At 35.4% G+C, this 15,838-nt stretch overlaps 1 protein-coding gene across 1 annotated transcript in view; it reads left to right on the top strand.

The window, feature by feature from the left end:
• Window positions 1-15,838, top strand: part of CCDC171 (coiled-coil domain containing 171) — a 508,587-nt gene that overhangs the window by 20,457 nt on the left and 472,292 nt on the right. The window contains exons 3-5 of the mRNA XM_044685358.1: window positions 3,786-3,960; window positions 7,748-7,938; window positions 10,476-10,607. Of these exons, the coding sequence (XP_044541293.1) occupies window positions 3,786-3,960; window positions 7,748-7,938; window positions 10,476-10,607 (498 nt within the window). The remainder of the gene's footprint in view (window positions 1-3,785; window positions 3,961-7,747; window positions 7,939-10,475; window positions 10,608-15,838) is intronic.

Raw genomic sequence — 15,838 nt, 5'->3', positions numbered from 1 at the left:
CAGCCTAACTTACCCACGTGACAATATAGAGTGTAAGCGTTCTGTGGTTTCAGGAGATGCTTCTTCTTCCAGTTCGAGACGGCAACTGCCCCCACAGGAAGTTCACTCACTTACTTAAAGAGATAGTGTCTTTCATCACTTCCTGTGGTCCACCTCTAATTCAAATGGACAAATGGCAGTTTCTACATTGATTTGGACTGCCCAAAGGGCAGTCCCTTATTCTTGATTTGTTACTTATTGTCACGTGTGGGTAACTCGTCTCCCCTCCCCACTAAGGGAGGTGAGAGTGACGTCATTAGCACGCCTGGGTTGAGTAGATTTTTGACTATTAATGGGCTGGAGCTAATTCTATTTACACACAACAAACATTATTTGTAATGGGGACAAGCTAGAAGTGTATCTAGTAATATCAGGGGTGAAGCAAGAATGCCCATTATCAGCAGTATTACTCAATATTGTATAAGAAGTACTAGTTATAACAAGAAGGAAAATTGAAGAAATTAGGATAAGCATGGAGGAAACAAAATATTGCTTTTTGCAGATCATATGATGGATTGCTAGAGAATCCTAAATAATCAACTAAAAAACTAATAGAAACAATGAATAATTCTGACAAAGCCATTGTATACAAAATAAAGCCACAAAAATCATTAGATTTTCTATATATTACTAACAAAGTCCAACAGGAAGAGATAGAGAAATCATATCTAAAATAATTGCAGATATTATAAAATATTTGGGAATCTACTTGCCAAGGCAAACCCAAGGAACACAATTACCAAATACTTTTCACACAAAGTCAGACTAAACAATTGGAAAAATATCCATTATTCATGGATAGGCTGAACAAATGTAATAAAAATGACAATCCTAATCAAATATATTCAAATTGTACCATGCGAATCAAATTACCAAACAATTATTTTAGAGAGCTAGAAGAAATAATAACCAAATTCATCTTGAAGAACAGAACTCAAGACTATTAAGGGAATCCATTAAAAAATGTAAAGAAAGGTAGCCCAACAGTACCAGATTTCAAACTGCATTACAAATTAGTAATCATGAAAACAATTTGGCACTGTGCATCCATGGAACAAATCAGATACTTAGTATACAGCAAGAAATAAACATAGTAATCTAGTGTTTGATAATCTCCCAAATCAAGTTTTTGGAATAAAAATTGCAGGGAAAATTGAAAAGCAGTTTTGCAGAAACTAGACATAGACGTATATCTTGCACAGTATACCAAAGTTCAAAATGGATCCAAGATTTAGACATAAAAAGTTATATAAAAAGCACAATAGGAGAACATGGAAAATTGTCAGATTAAAAGATCAAGCAAAAATTTATGACCATTCAAGATAGAGATAGAGAGGTTAATGGGAAGCAAAATAGATAATTTTGGTTATATTAAATTAATAAAGTTTTTTTACAACTTATGGAAAGAGAAGTGTGCACAACTAGGTGAATATTATATACAGTAATAGCAATAATGTAATATGATCAACTATATATGACAGCTATTCTGAGCAGTACAATGATCCAAGTCAATTTCAAAGCACTCATGATGAAAAATGTTATCCACTTCTAGAGAAAGCTGATGAACTCTGAGTGCAAATTCAATGTATGCTTTTAAATTTTTCTTTTTCTTTTTGGTTTGTGTTTTCTTTTGCAAAATGACTAATATGGAATTATAATTCATATATTGCAGAGAATAGCATGTAGTAGAATATTAGTATTATTGCTTGTACTTTTCAAATTTCATAGAAATATTCCATTACTTATATATTATGACACTGCTCTTACTCTTGTTACATTTCCAAGTTTATTTTATTTTTTTTAATTCAAGAGTTTAACAGTTTGATTGAGGAACTGATTAGCTAAATTGTATTATAATCTGGCCCTAAAATATCAGCAAACTTTGATGACAATCTATAATAGTCTCTATTATATGACACAGACTATGTCATGGTGTTCTAGATAGCTGTGGGATATGTCAGTAGTTTTTAATATTTTTTGGAAATGAGGATCTTCTTTAATATTAAAAAATAAAACTAAACTACATCTCAACAAAATATCTATATTATAAATACCTATTTACTTAGAAAACATTGAAGAAAAATCAATATGAATTTTTTGAATGAACGAAAGAGTAGGGAGCAGTATTATACCTGAAAGAGATCTTTAGGATAACTTATTGCTCAGGAAACTGTTCCCAAGAAGTTGAGACTTGTAGAAAGTTACAAATACAATCAATGGAAGTTTCCTTCCTTCAAGATGTTATTCCGGGTCTTAGTTTCTTAGAAAAGTTTAAGATGTAAAACATTTGTCACATGAAGAGGCCAAAAGCACTGAGAAACTTTTTTAGCCAGGAAAACTTCATCATCTTACACAGTTCAGATATATGAGCCATTGACAACATAGATTTAGAGTGCAAGCCCTTTTGCAAAACATTCCAAAAGAAGAATCATACAAAAGTGTGAACAGTATCTGCTGAATGAAAGAGTAAAAGGAAATTGACCAGAAGAAGACCTTGAAGTCCTAGAGGTCATGTCATATGAAGACTGACTGACAGACTCCAGGAAGTGTGTGAATGGAATTAGTTCACCCTCATTCATTTGTTCTGACTCTAACCACCAGGAATAATGTCACCTCACTCAACTTAGAATTAAGTGGGGAGGGGGAGGTCTCTTACCCACACATGATAGTAAGTAACAAATCAAAAACAAGGGACTCCTCTTTGGGCAGTCCAAAACAGTGTTGAGGCTGCCATTTGTCCACTTGAAATCGGAGGTGGATGCGGGAAGTGACGAAAGATGCTATCTTTTAAATATGATGGTAACTTCCTGTGGAGGCAGTTGGCACTTTGAACTTGATGTAGAAGGATCTCTGGTGAGACCTCAGACTGCTTCTCTTTGAATTGTCATGTGGGTAAGTGAGGCTGACTCTTTCTCTTCCCTTGGCATTTCTGGAGGCTCTTTCCTTAAGGAGGCCTCTTATATTGGAGGAGGCCTTGTGGCTAGAAGCCTTGTTTAATTAACCTCTGTGCCTCTTTGCTGGGGCCTCTAAATTCCACCTGGTTCAGGTCTTGGGTCTGGGCCAGAGTTTCTCTTTCTCAACTTCCCTATCTTCAACCTTCCTAATTGTAAATAAACCACCATAAAAGTCATCCTGACTTGGGTCTATTTTATTTCAAATTGAGTTAATCAATTTCTGGCAACCATACCTTAAATATCTAGTTTTCTCCTCTTACAGAAGACTACTTTTATTTTTATCGTATCATGCTTCCTCATAGATTTTCAAAAAGTAGAAGTTTTATTAAAATTTTGAAAAAGTGATTTAATGACATTTCTCCTGAGTTCATTAAGTAAATACCATTAATAAAAGAAACAATGTAGTAGACAGTTACACTATAAATAGAAGCTATTAATAACTACATCATGAGTGAATTTATTCTTGAATTTTACTTACATGTAGTTAAAATACAAATAAAATTTGATTTCTTTCAATTTTCAAGAATCTTTTGGAAACTTTAAAAATGAATTTTTTCCCCAATAGTTTAAAGTTAGCAACTCAAATGATGTCATTGTATGGTTGCTCTGAGTCCTTTTGGGCTCTTTTTTTTTCCAGAAGATGAAGCAATTATGGGACTATCATAAATATAATTAAAGTAAACAATCTTACTCTTGCTTGTTGCATTTTATAGAATTTTAAATGATAATTTTTAGATTAAATAATATTCAAAACATACTTTAAACGATAATGATTTAGAAATCTATTTTCAGCTGTTAACCTATGAGAGCCAGATTACCAAACTTCGATCTGAAGTAGAGAAAGGGGAGGCACTTCGACAAAGTCTGGAATATGAACTTGCTCTTGCTAGAAAGGAACTTGGTCTTGGAAGATTTGCTATTGAAGAAAAATTAGGTGAGGCACATAAGAAGAATGAACAACTACGAGGTACATATATTCTCTTGTTTTATCTTTATAATTGTGTTAATTGATTCTCTCTGTATTGTTTTGTCTCCATAGCAAAGCCAGAGATAAAATTATGTTACCCCCTTTTTGGTAATTATATAAACACTTAACTGCTTTAGGGAATTTTCTTTTTAGACTCAGATATAAATAGAGCAAAGTCTAACTGATGAGTTCATTTGCTTAGAACCTGCTGTTTTTAGGACAGAATCATGAGATTGATCTCTCTCCAGTCGAGGTAGCTTTAATCTGTTTCACAGGTATAAATTTCATTTCTAATCCTGTTTGTAGGTACTTGACATTTGCCTTAAGTATATTTACATAAGTTTGATCTGATTTTCATGTGAAAGGCAAGTTAATTATTTATTATTGCTACCTTTAAAAATTTTCTTTTCTCACATTAGTCAATGAAAAAACTTTTATTAAATCCATACTATGTGCCAAATAGAGTGCTAACTGGAATACAATGTATATTGTTTTGGAAAAAATGAATTGGTCCTTACCTTCAGGGAGACTGAATTTTTGTTAGGGGAGACAATATGTACTTATGTAAATTTATATAAGGTAGATATAAAATAAGTAAGGTAATTTGTGTTGGGAATTCATTAGTAGGTGAGGGATCAGGAAAGGTCTTTTATAAAAGTCAGTATTTGAACTGAGCTTGGATGATAGTCCTTTTCTCTGCCTGGCACCAACACTGAAATCGAGACCCCACAATCCAGTCTGACCTCAGTTTATCAAACTTCTCTCTGTCCACCAACACTCATGTGTCATGCTTCGTGAGCCATCTGTCACCCTTCCTCCTTGGCTTGCATGCCCAGTGGGCTGTGCAGGTGACATCCAGTCTGCTTCCTGCCTCAGTGTCCCCTACCTTAATTGCTGACGTGATCAAAATCCCTTCAGCCATTTCCTTCACACAGCATGCTTGTCAAAACTGAAGGTGACACAAGGTTGACTCATTGAATAATAATTGTTAGAATTTGAGAACATTGGACTCAATCTAATAATGTAAACTATAATGGGAACAAGTATAAAGTTTTATACTTGGGTTAAAACTCATTGTCATAAGAACAAATAATAGATTATGTGACAAGATAGCAATTTGAAAAAGATTCTGGGGATTTTAATGAATTATAGTTTCCATATGAGTGTAGTGTGTGTAAATGGAAGTAGAGAGAAAATCATCAATGGAGAATAGTATCTTTTCTGCAGCTTAAATCTTAGAGAATTGACCAAGGTACAGAGCAGTTAAGTGACATATATAGGGTCACACGCACGGTGAGTATATGTCAGAGATTAACTTTACCCCAATCTTACCTACTCTTGATTCCAGCCTGATTTTGGGGTAAATTAAGAAAGTCATAGCCTACAGGATCATAGATATAATAGTTTCTTTGTACTTTGTCCTTGTCTGACAACATTTGGGGCATTGTCTTTTCTTCTGTGTACTATACTTTAGAGTATATTGTAAGGTGTTAAAAATTAAAGGTTGTACTAAATGTATAAAAATGTGGTTGTGAAAATATATTACTCGTCAGGATTACTTTTTTTTTTTTTAGGATTACTTTTTAATAGTAGTTTATTTATAAAAGGAGAAAGAGTGAAAGTAAGGAAATGAGAGTATAGATAATTACTCTGGCCTATTCCAAACAAGGCAGGGCTTCAGAGGCCTCAGCAAAGAGTGACCCAGAGGTAAATTAAACTAGTGTTCTAGCCACAAGGCCTCCTCCAAGATGAGAGGCCTCTCTGGAGGCTAATACCTTCAGAAAAGCCAGGAAAAGGAGTCAGCCTTTTTACTCACCTATGTGGTAGTTCAAATTCAAGAACAGTCTCAACAAATTTTCAGAGTCAGATCCATGAAGCAGATCCTTCACCAGCCTCCAACTTGAATTCCAACTCCAACTCCAACTCTGAACTCCAAAGAACTGACTTCACAGGAAGTTGCCATTGCTTTTAAAGACATTTCTTTGTGTCACTTCCTGTGCATTCCTTCCACTTTACATGGACCAATTGTAGCTTTAGCTTTGCTTAGGACTGCCCAGGGGGGCAGTTTCTGATTCATCACCTACTATAGCACACATAGGTCACAGACTTTTGTACTTAAGGATAAGTTGGGTGGTTAAATCTAAAAGTGGGCGAGGGGAGAGTTAATCCCATCTTCACAATGTGTAGAAGACTACCTTGGTGGGAGAATCTAACTTAGAGATTGATTATATGATTACAATGGTGTTTGAAACACTCTCTTCAAAGGCATCTTTTGAAGTATATAAATAATGTCACCATTTTGCTCATAGAAAATTGAGGCTTAATGGTGACATAATCAAGCTTACTGAAGCTAGAAAGTGGCAGAGCTAAGACTCAAATACAAGTCTTTCAAGAATGTGAAGTGTACAGATATAAAGTTATAATAAAGGTGATGTGATTTAATACTAATTCATGTGAAGTAATGTTAAAAAGTTGACTTCAAAGCTCTGTGTCAGTGATTGGAGGTAATCATGAACTCCCCCCCCCAAAATAAACAAACCGAAACACCAAACCCAAAAGAACTCTGCAAACCTTTTAATAAAATTCTAGGCTATAGATCTATAATATTTAGAACTCTTTACTCTGCTGTTCAGACTGAGTTATTATCCTATCTAGGTTTTTTTTAGTGTAATTTTTTTTCAGTTGGATTATGTTTTAGAGGTCTACTAGACTGAGTAGACTTAGACCCATATCATATATGAAGTATAATTGAAGGAATAAGGAAGAGAATACTTAGTGGATACTTAATAGTTGTTTTCAAATATTATTCTGTGGCTAAAGAGGGTGAAACAAGGATCTGAATGTGGTTGCAGATCTTAGGGACATAGATTTTGGAGTGGGGACATCTACGTGACTCAGTGGTTGGAGAGCCAGGCCTAGAGATGGGAGATCCTGGGTTCAAATGTGGCCTTAGACACTTCCTAGCTGTGTGATCTTGGGCAAGTCACTTAATTCCAATGACCTAGTTCTTACCACTCTTCTGTCATAGAATCAATATTGGTTCTAAAAATCTAAAATAAAAAAAAGGGTATTAAGTGACTTAATGGGTGATCATTTCTCTGTCATGTAATTATAATACAGATAATGATAATTCACAAAGAGATTTGGCTAACACCATTTACTAGCATGTGAGGTGACTTGATTTAATATCTACTTTATAATAATATTGGCTTCTTTGCCTAGAGTTTATTGGCCTTTTTTCAATAGTATTTTTCTCTTTTAGTTTGTATAAAGCTGCTTTTTATTGTCTTTTACTTTCTGACAATTAATTGAGATGTTAAGAGTATGTTGCTAACATTGGAGTGATAGACATCAATATAGATACTTTCTTACAATAATAGGGTAATCTGTTTAAATTTTAATGGGATGAATAACATTTTTTAACTTTATGAAGTCATTTTATTGTTAATATATTTCTATTGTGTGTTTACTGTCTTTAGTGTGCATAGAAGTTAAGGTATGCATTATTACCTATAATTTAACAGTAATATTTTATATTTTTCAAAGGCCTTTTGACTGTATTTATAAGCCCTTTAGTATAGAAACTTAGAAATATGAGTTTGTCTGATATTGCTATCCACCTTTTATTGATGAGGAAACTATGGCTTTGAAAGAATAAATTCCCCAGCTAATGGGGAAGTCAAGACTAAAGCAAGATTCCAGATCCTTCTGGAATTTACGTTTGATTCTAAATATATTCAGAAGTCTTATACATATACATCTGTAAGTATATATCTTATATTTATAGTACAGAATTCAGAACTTCAAAGGAAGATAAATGAGATTGAGAATGCATTTCAGACTTCTCAGTACAACTGGAAAGATGAATGCAGAAGATTTGAATTAGACTTGGAGGAGAGAGACAACATGATTCAAAACTGTAATCAAGAATATGATGTGCTTTTGAAGGAAAAAAGTAAACTAGAGACTGTTTTAAAGGTACGGTTTTTTAAATTAAAAACTTTGCTTTTTGTACTTTTTGTTTGGAAGTCCAGTTTCAATGTATTTTGTTATAAACTAAGAAAATTCAACTTAGCCCCAGCTTCCTTAGGAAAGGTAAATAGCAGGTAGGAATACATAATGGCTTTTAAACACTTATGCTTGTGTGTGTTTGCCTGTGTGTGTGTGTATACTCATTTTCTCTGATTCTATTCTATTCTATTTTTTTTTTTTGCATTTTCTCCAAGTTTCTCCTTTGTTGTATTATAGCTTCTATGAACATGTTTTAGGGGGCAGCTGGGTAGCTCAGTGGATTGCAAGCTATGCCTAGAGGCGGGAGGTCCTAGGTTCAAATCTGGCCTGAGACATTTCCCAGCTGTGTGACCCTGGGCAAGTCACTTAACCCCCATTGTCTAGCCTTTACCACTCTTCTGCCTTGGAACCAATACAGAGTATTAATTCTAAGATGGAAGGTAGGTTTTAAAAAAAAAAAGAAAATGTTTTAGAAGTTTCTAGACCAAATGATGGGATTATGTGTCTATATAAAATGCAACAAAAGACAAAAAAATGGCATTTTGTCACTCAAGAAGTGACATATTTTGAGATTATGAATAGAATATGTATTTTTGTATGAACACACCATAATGGTATGGAATATTTTGTATATCTAGTTGAGATTCTGAATGTTATCTATTCATGATACATGTAAACATCTAATGAATATTTACTGTAATTATTTTCCGCTCTTTTTTTTATTCCCATTCCTTAAAAGGATTATGTAGAAGGTATCATGTGGAAGCTTTAGTGTGATTTTGGGATGTTTACTATTGTTAACAGTGTGCTGTTCAATTGAAATCAACCTTTCAGTGCCTTCTGACTCCCAAACAATTACTATTTCTACTGCTAACTAATATATTACCTGGAATTCATTTTAGTGCTTAGAGTAGTCAACAGTACTCACAAGCCAAGGTTAAGGGCAGTTTCTGCCTAAATACATATATGTCTATAAGTATATAACTTATATACTTTGCCTCTCCCCAAGTCAATCCTCATCTCTTGCTAAGGTTGGAAATTACTTTAGCTCTAGCTATTCAACTCCCATATCTAAAAATTCATAGGTTTTATTGGATACTTCTGTTGTCCGATTTGCCACTGGAGAAACTTCTTTCTCTATTTGCATGTGTCATTTTTTAAAGTGATGATAATAAATCTGATAGTAGCATCAAATTTCATTGAGGCTTCAATAATTCTGTGAAATATCAGAATTTAGGATGCTAGTCAGTCATGCATTCACTTTGGGAGAATGAGAATGAAATGACAAACATAGATTGACTAAATATATTAGGGAGGGGAACAGGCCACATGGGCAGAGGTAACACTAGTCATCATTCATTCTTGGTTATATTTAGTCTGGAACTCAAACTCAAGACTCTTTAAGGAATGAGTGGCATACTAAGAACAGAAATAATAAATATGAATTTGGGGGAGAGATTGAGGTAGAGATTCAAGATTAGTTTATATGTGCCAGCATATGCCATCACTCACTTATTCATCCATCCATTCATTAATTTATTTATTTGCTTGTTTGTTTGTTTTAAGAAACCCTTACCTTCTGTCTTAGATTCATTACTGTGTATTGGTTCTAAGGCAGAAGAGTGGTAATGGCTAGGCAGTGTGGGTTAAGTGACTTGCCCAGGATCACTCAGCTAGGAAGTGTCTGAGGCCAGATTTGAACCTAGGACTTCCCATCTCTAGCCCTGATTCTCAATCCACTGGGCTACCCAGCTGCCCCCTTTTTAGTTCTTTTTAGATAATTACAGTTTTGACTATTTTAGGGTTGGGTCAATGGACATCAATTGAGGACATTGATTGAAGTTAGAGAAGCCTACATCAGCTCTTTAGGAGAGAAGGAGCACAATTGAGTCAAAGCATATTAGTTACATTCTTTTGTTTTAAAGAAATCTAAAATAATTCTGGAGAGTGAATTTAATTTTTAATTTCCCTACTCTTATATGATCTTATCATTTTTATCTCTCATAATAGTCTTCGTTATCCAGAGACATAGTTTTTAATAGTTGTAATAATAAACAGAGCTAATAACCAATGTTATGATAGAGGGGAGATAGAGTCTATGAGGTAAGAAGAGAAGGAGTGGCTACTTTTGTCCAATCCTCCTTGCACAAATCCCATACTTACATAGTCAAGGTTTTTTTTTTTTTGGTTTGTTTTTTTTTTTGACTTTATTTAATGCTGTACACATATATCAGGTAACATAATACGATGCTAATATATATTTCTTCGAGTGTGCTTCTCTCTTCTGTTGACTTAAGTAAAATATGAATTATATAACTTTCTGTTCACATCTACAAGGATTTAATGTGACATAAGCATTATTTTTCTTTTAATGAATTTTCAGCAAATTAAGTAGTCATTGTAGTTTGTTGTTAATTGAGGCATGTTTATACATCTAATTAATGGTGGGGAGCATGAATATTTGTTGAATAAATGAATAAAAGCAAAATTTTATTCCTATGAAGGAGACATTGGATCAGCATCAGGAACAGAAGAATGAGCTGGAATCTCATATCAGGGAGACAGCACTTGAGGAATTTAGATTACAAGCTGAACAATGGGAAGCAGAAAGAAGAGAGTTGCAATTTATAGTACAGGTATTTAAAAATAGAAGTATATAGTACCTTAAGTATATCTTTCCAGAGTCATTACTGTTAAAATGACACTGACGTTAACAGTGATTATTTCAGCCAAATTTAGGCACCAATTTCTTTATTGCATACCCTTCACTGATGCAGATTTTGGATCCTTTATGTGTCTGTAGATAGTCTTTATGAATTGTGACACCTGGTAGCCTTCTAGTAATGAACCTATCTGAACTTCTCCAGGTTGCTCCTTAGTTGGCCGACTTGTTGCTGGGACCATACCTGAAGCCTTTTCAGTTTTGGTCTAACTTGTCGGAGCTTGCTTTAATCTGTTAACATAATGTTTGAGAATTGAGTGTCACTACTTTAAGAAGGTGGGTAAAGATATATGGGGTGTGTAGCTAGACACCCCATTTGATAGATACCAATGGGCCAAAGTAGCTAACTCTCCATTCCCCACTGGGAAGACCTTAGAGGGTGTTATTCTCAAGGGGGCTCCCCAAAATGGGAAAGCTGTAGTGGGGTTGTTGTAGGAAGATGTTAGGGATAAATTGAGACCCAATGGATATTAAGACAAGTCCCCGCTCCCCCTCCACCCCCAGTTCCCTGTTCAAATGACTTTTTTCCTTCAAGATGGAGTATAGCACTCGTCTTCCCCTCAGCCACTCCAAGTCACCTCCCTCCTCAATGTAGCTGGTCCAAACTCTAATTAGCAAAACTAACAGGGGTTTATTAAAGCATAAATTAATTCAGGGTATAGGGGAAAAGGTATTGGGAAATCAAGGATGGTGGGGAAGGGATGAACTTCACTATCATGTAGGTTTCCCTAGAAGTAGGACATTATTTATATGTCTTCAATGAACTTTTAGTTGAGATCTTACCCTAAGAAATGAAGCCATTGTGGTATTTTTAGTTGTGTTTTAGGACTCCATTTAATTTACTGTTAATAGAAATGATGAGATTTCAAAGGACTTTGAGCTGTCACCTTTCCAAACCTTTTCCCATTATTTGAAAAAGCTAACTTTCTTCCTCTGTAGTAGTAGTGATGGAAATTCATAATGATTGAAAAACAGTTTCTTCTACATTTATTTAGAATTTTTTATGATTTTTTTAAATTAAAAAAAGTTTGTTTTGATTTTTTTAATTTTAGAGATATTTGAAATTAGCATTACAGTAATTCTGCATTTTCTTACATTTTATTGTTTTAATTTGACTAGCAACATGGTTTTTAATGTTTTTCAAAAGAATTTATGCAAAAAATTTTTAGCAGATTTTTATAGTGGCAAAAAATTGGAAAATGAGAGGATGTCCCTTGATTGGGAAATGACTGAACAAATTGTGGTATCTGTTTTTTTTTTTTTTTTTTTTTTTTTTGCAAAAGTGGTTTATTTTGTTATAAGTAGGGGTTCAATTCTTGGCTGGGGTCTGAGAGGAGAGGTTGCATGATGTCCAGAAAGAATATAATTTAAAAACAATGAACATAAGTAAAATAGTTTTAAAGCGCTGGAAGTATGAAAGGTACAGATACTAATAATAACTCATAATTTTAGAAAAATTTAAGGTACAAATTTGATTTTCATCACAAGAACACTGAGATATGTAACAAGTATTTATAGAAATTTAAAAAAAATCAAGAGATGGCTGAAAATGCTAATAAATTTGATAAAACTTTGTGGTATCTGATGTTGAGGGAATATGTAGGGATTAAATTTATGGTTGGACTAAATATAAGAGAATGTGGTTGCTGATTTTTTAAAAAAATTAATACACTCAACTCAAAATGACATTTTAGCAGTTTTATTTACAAAAAGATGTTGGAGAGAATGAAAGTAGAAAAATGAAAGAGAGGGTAGAGTAAGAAGTCTAGCTTATCATCCTAAATCTTGCTCTAGTTTCTGGCTCAACCCACACAGGGATCCTTAACTCCTCAGCCAGAGGGCTTGGTGTTGAATTAAGCAAGGGTTCAACGCATGCTGCTTCCTTCAAGAAGGGGAGGCCTTTCTGGAACTAATCTCTCCAGAAGCTAGGAAAGGAAGGGCAGCTTTTCATTCACCGGGAGAAGGTCCAAAGGGAGAAGATCTAGGAGCAGTCTTACTAGAAGCAGTCCAAGAGCCACAGTCCCAATCCTAGCTCCTTCAATCCCAAGATTCAGGATAAAGCCCTTTTGGACAGGAAGTTCATCTTTTATAGACCTTTTTTATGTCCCTGCCCCTTCCTCCAATTTATGGGGACAAATTGCAGTCTTTAATTTGCTTAGCACTGCAGGGGGAAGTCAGTTACTTCTGGAGGTGTAACTCACTTTAGTAAGTGGTTTGTGAACCTCCCCTATGTAAAAGTGAAATTTGGGAAATGCCATCTAAAAGTATATATATTTTCTATGGACATGCAGGAACTATCAAACTACATTTCCCATGGTCCAACGGGTTTCTGGTTCCGGTTCTTTGGGCGTGGGGACGTCTGCGTCACCACGCAGAGATCAGTTAAAAATGAGAGGAAATCCGAAAGTCAATCCTTTTTTATTTTAGCTCTTTAGCTCCTCTTTAGCTACTGGGCGCAGGATGAGAGGGGAGGTAATTATGGCTGAAGTGGCAGTTTTGAATTCTTACAGGCACGTGGTCTAATGACTTTATCTATCAGCATGGCTTTAATTAAACTACTAATTTCTATATTTATAGCAGCCTTTATCATTTTTAATATTAATACCTACTTATGGCTAACTAGGGGTATCTTTGCTTTTGGTTGATTAAATTTAAAAGTAGGCAAGGGGAGAGTCAATCCCATCTTCACAAATATTATTGTGTTATAAGGAATGATGAATTGGAGGATTTCTATGTGAACTGGACAGACCTCCAGGAATTAATGCAGAGAGAAAGGAGCAGAGCCAGGAGAACATTGTACACAGAGACTGATATACTGTGGTAAAATCGAATATAATGGACTTTTTTACTAGGAGCAACACAGTGACCCAGAACAATCCAGAGGAATTTAGGAGAAAGCATGGTGTCCACTTCCAGAGAAAGAACTGTGGAAGTAGAAATGCAGTAGATAGGAGCAGAAGAAAAACAATTGCTTGCTTACATGGTTTGATGGGGATATGATTGAGGATGTTGACTTTAAATGATCACTCTATTGCAAATATGAATAACATGGAAATAGGTTTTGAACAATGACACATGTATAACCTTTTGGAATTGCTCATCAGCTCTGGGAGTGGGGAGGGAAGAGGGGTGGGAAAATCAGGAATCATGTAACCATGGAAAAATATTCTAAATAAATAAATTAAAAAAAAAAAGAATTTTTAGCAGATATATCTGGCTCTTTTTGGAAAAAAAAACAAGCTAAAAGCTAAGCTTGCTACCCTCCCCCAATACTCAACCCCTTCTCACCTATCCTGTAGGTTTGTAGCTGTGGACCATGAATCTGTAGCTTTGATTGGTCCTGATAGCTGGCTCTGGTTGGCATCTTGGCATTTTTGACTAATCTGACTTAGTTACTAACAAACTACTTATGAATAGTTTAGAGAGTAAAAAGTGAAGAAAATGAAGAAAATAAGAGCACTCATCAAACCCTTATGATTGCCAAACTGTAATAATTAAAATTATGAAACTGATAGTAGTGTAATAATTTAATTAAATCAAAGTAGGAGTAGTACAGGGAGGGAAAGATAGGAGAGAGGTAGAGAGATACTTAACTTTCTAATTTATTGGCTGCCATGATGGGCCTGTGGCTAAACTCCGACAAGGGTTTCTTCAGCTATCCATATTCCAGCCAGAACACCTCAAAGGTGTTATAAATTCTTTTCTCATCTGAATTTACTCAGTGGTCTTTGATCTCCAGGTCACTGAGAGATGACATTAAAAAAGGTAACATAATGGAGAGAGAAATTTCCTTCCAACAGTTCCATGAACTTATACTATCTGGCTATGTGAAACTATTCTTTGATACAAAAATTCACCTCAAATCACACACCAAGAGTTGACTGGGAAAAAAAAAAGATAACTGGTTAATTTACATAGATCACTGTCATTCAAAAGAATATATGTTTCTGTGGATGGTGCTCGCCACCATGTCATTCTGACCTTTTCATTCCGCTGAGACTGCTTTTGCCACAGACACTAAATGGTCTCTTAGCTATCCAAACTAGCCTTCATTGTCTTTGGCCTTCCCCTCTGCAGCTTTGACCCTGTTGACTGCTCTCTCCTCTCCAGGTTCTCTGGATGCTGCTTCTCTTGGCTCCCCTCTGACCTTTGTTAGCCGCTCTTTCTCTGCTCCCTCTTGGAGAACCTTCTCCAGATCCTACTCTCATGAGTGTGGCTGTCTTGTCAGGGTCTCTCCTGGCCCTTTTCTTTTTCTGGACTACTCCATCTGGTGATCTCATTCGCTCTCATGGGTTTAATTATGCTCTCTACACTGACAGTTCTTAAATCTAGCGATCCTCTCCCAACCTCTCTGCTTAACTCCAATCTGACATCTCCAATTGCCTCTCAGCTCTCTTGAATCTGATGTTCAGTAAACATCCTTTTTGTTTTTTAAACCTTTATTTTCTGTCTTAGTAACAACTCTCAAGACAAAGGGTGAGGACTAGGCAAATGGGGCTGAGTCACAGCAAGTATCTGAGGCCACATTTGAGCCCAGATTCTCCTGATTCCAGGCCTAGCCTTTTATCCACTGAGCTTTCTCTCTGCTCCTCCAGGAGACAACTTTTTTTTTTTTAAATCCTTACCTTCTCTCTTAGAATCAATACTGTGATGGTTCTAAGGCAGAAGAGTGGTAAGAGCTAGGCAGTGGAGGTTAAGTGACTTGCCCAGGATCACAGAGCTAGTGATAAATATGAAAAATGATAAAGGCTGGTATAAATATATAAATTAGTATTTTAATTAAAGCCATGCTGATAGATAAAATCATTAGACCACGCGCTTGTAAGCATTCAAAACTGCCGCCTCCATTACTGTCTCCTGTTTCCTGGAAGCCCTACTCGCAAAAGAGCCTACTGGCAAAGAGGCCACTCCCTCCTAACCCAGGAGATTTTAAACCCTCTGCCTGCGTCAAGACGTAAGCCTTCCCAAGCCCAAAAACCGGAAACGGAAACCCGTTGGACCACGGGAAATGTAGTTTGATACATTTCCCAAATTTCACTTTTACAATTCCCCGTGAGGTCCGGCAAAAAAAAAGGTTAGTCCTTTTTTCTTCGCTGGACCTGTAAAAATAAACAACTTCTAAATTTTTCAGGAATTTTGGGGATA

Source organism: Gracilinanus agilis, chromosome 1 (genome assembly GCF_016433145.1).
Source record: "Gracilinanus agilis isolate LMUSP501 chromosome 1, AgileGrace, whole genome shotgun sequence".
NCBI lineage: Eukaryota > Metazoa > Chordata > Mammalia > Didelphimorphia > Didelphidae > Gracilinanus > Gracilinanus agilis.
The sequence above is the reverse complement of the archived record's forward strand: the minus strand, read 5'-3'. Positions and strand labels throughout refer to the sequence as shown.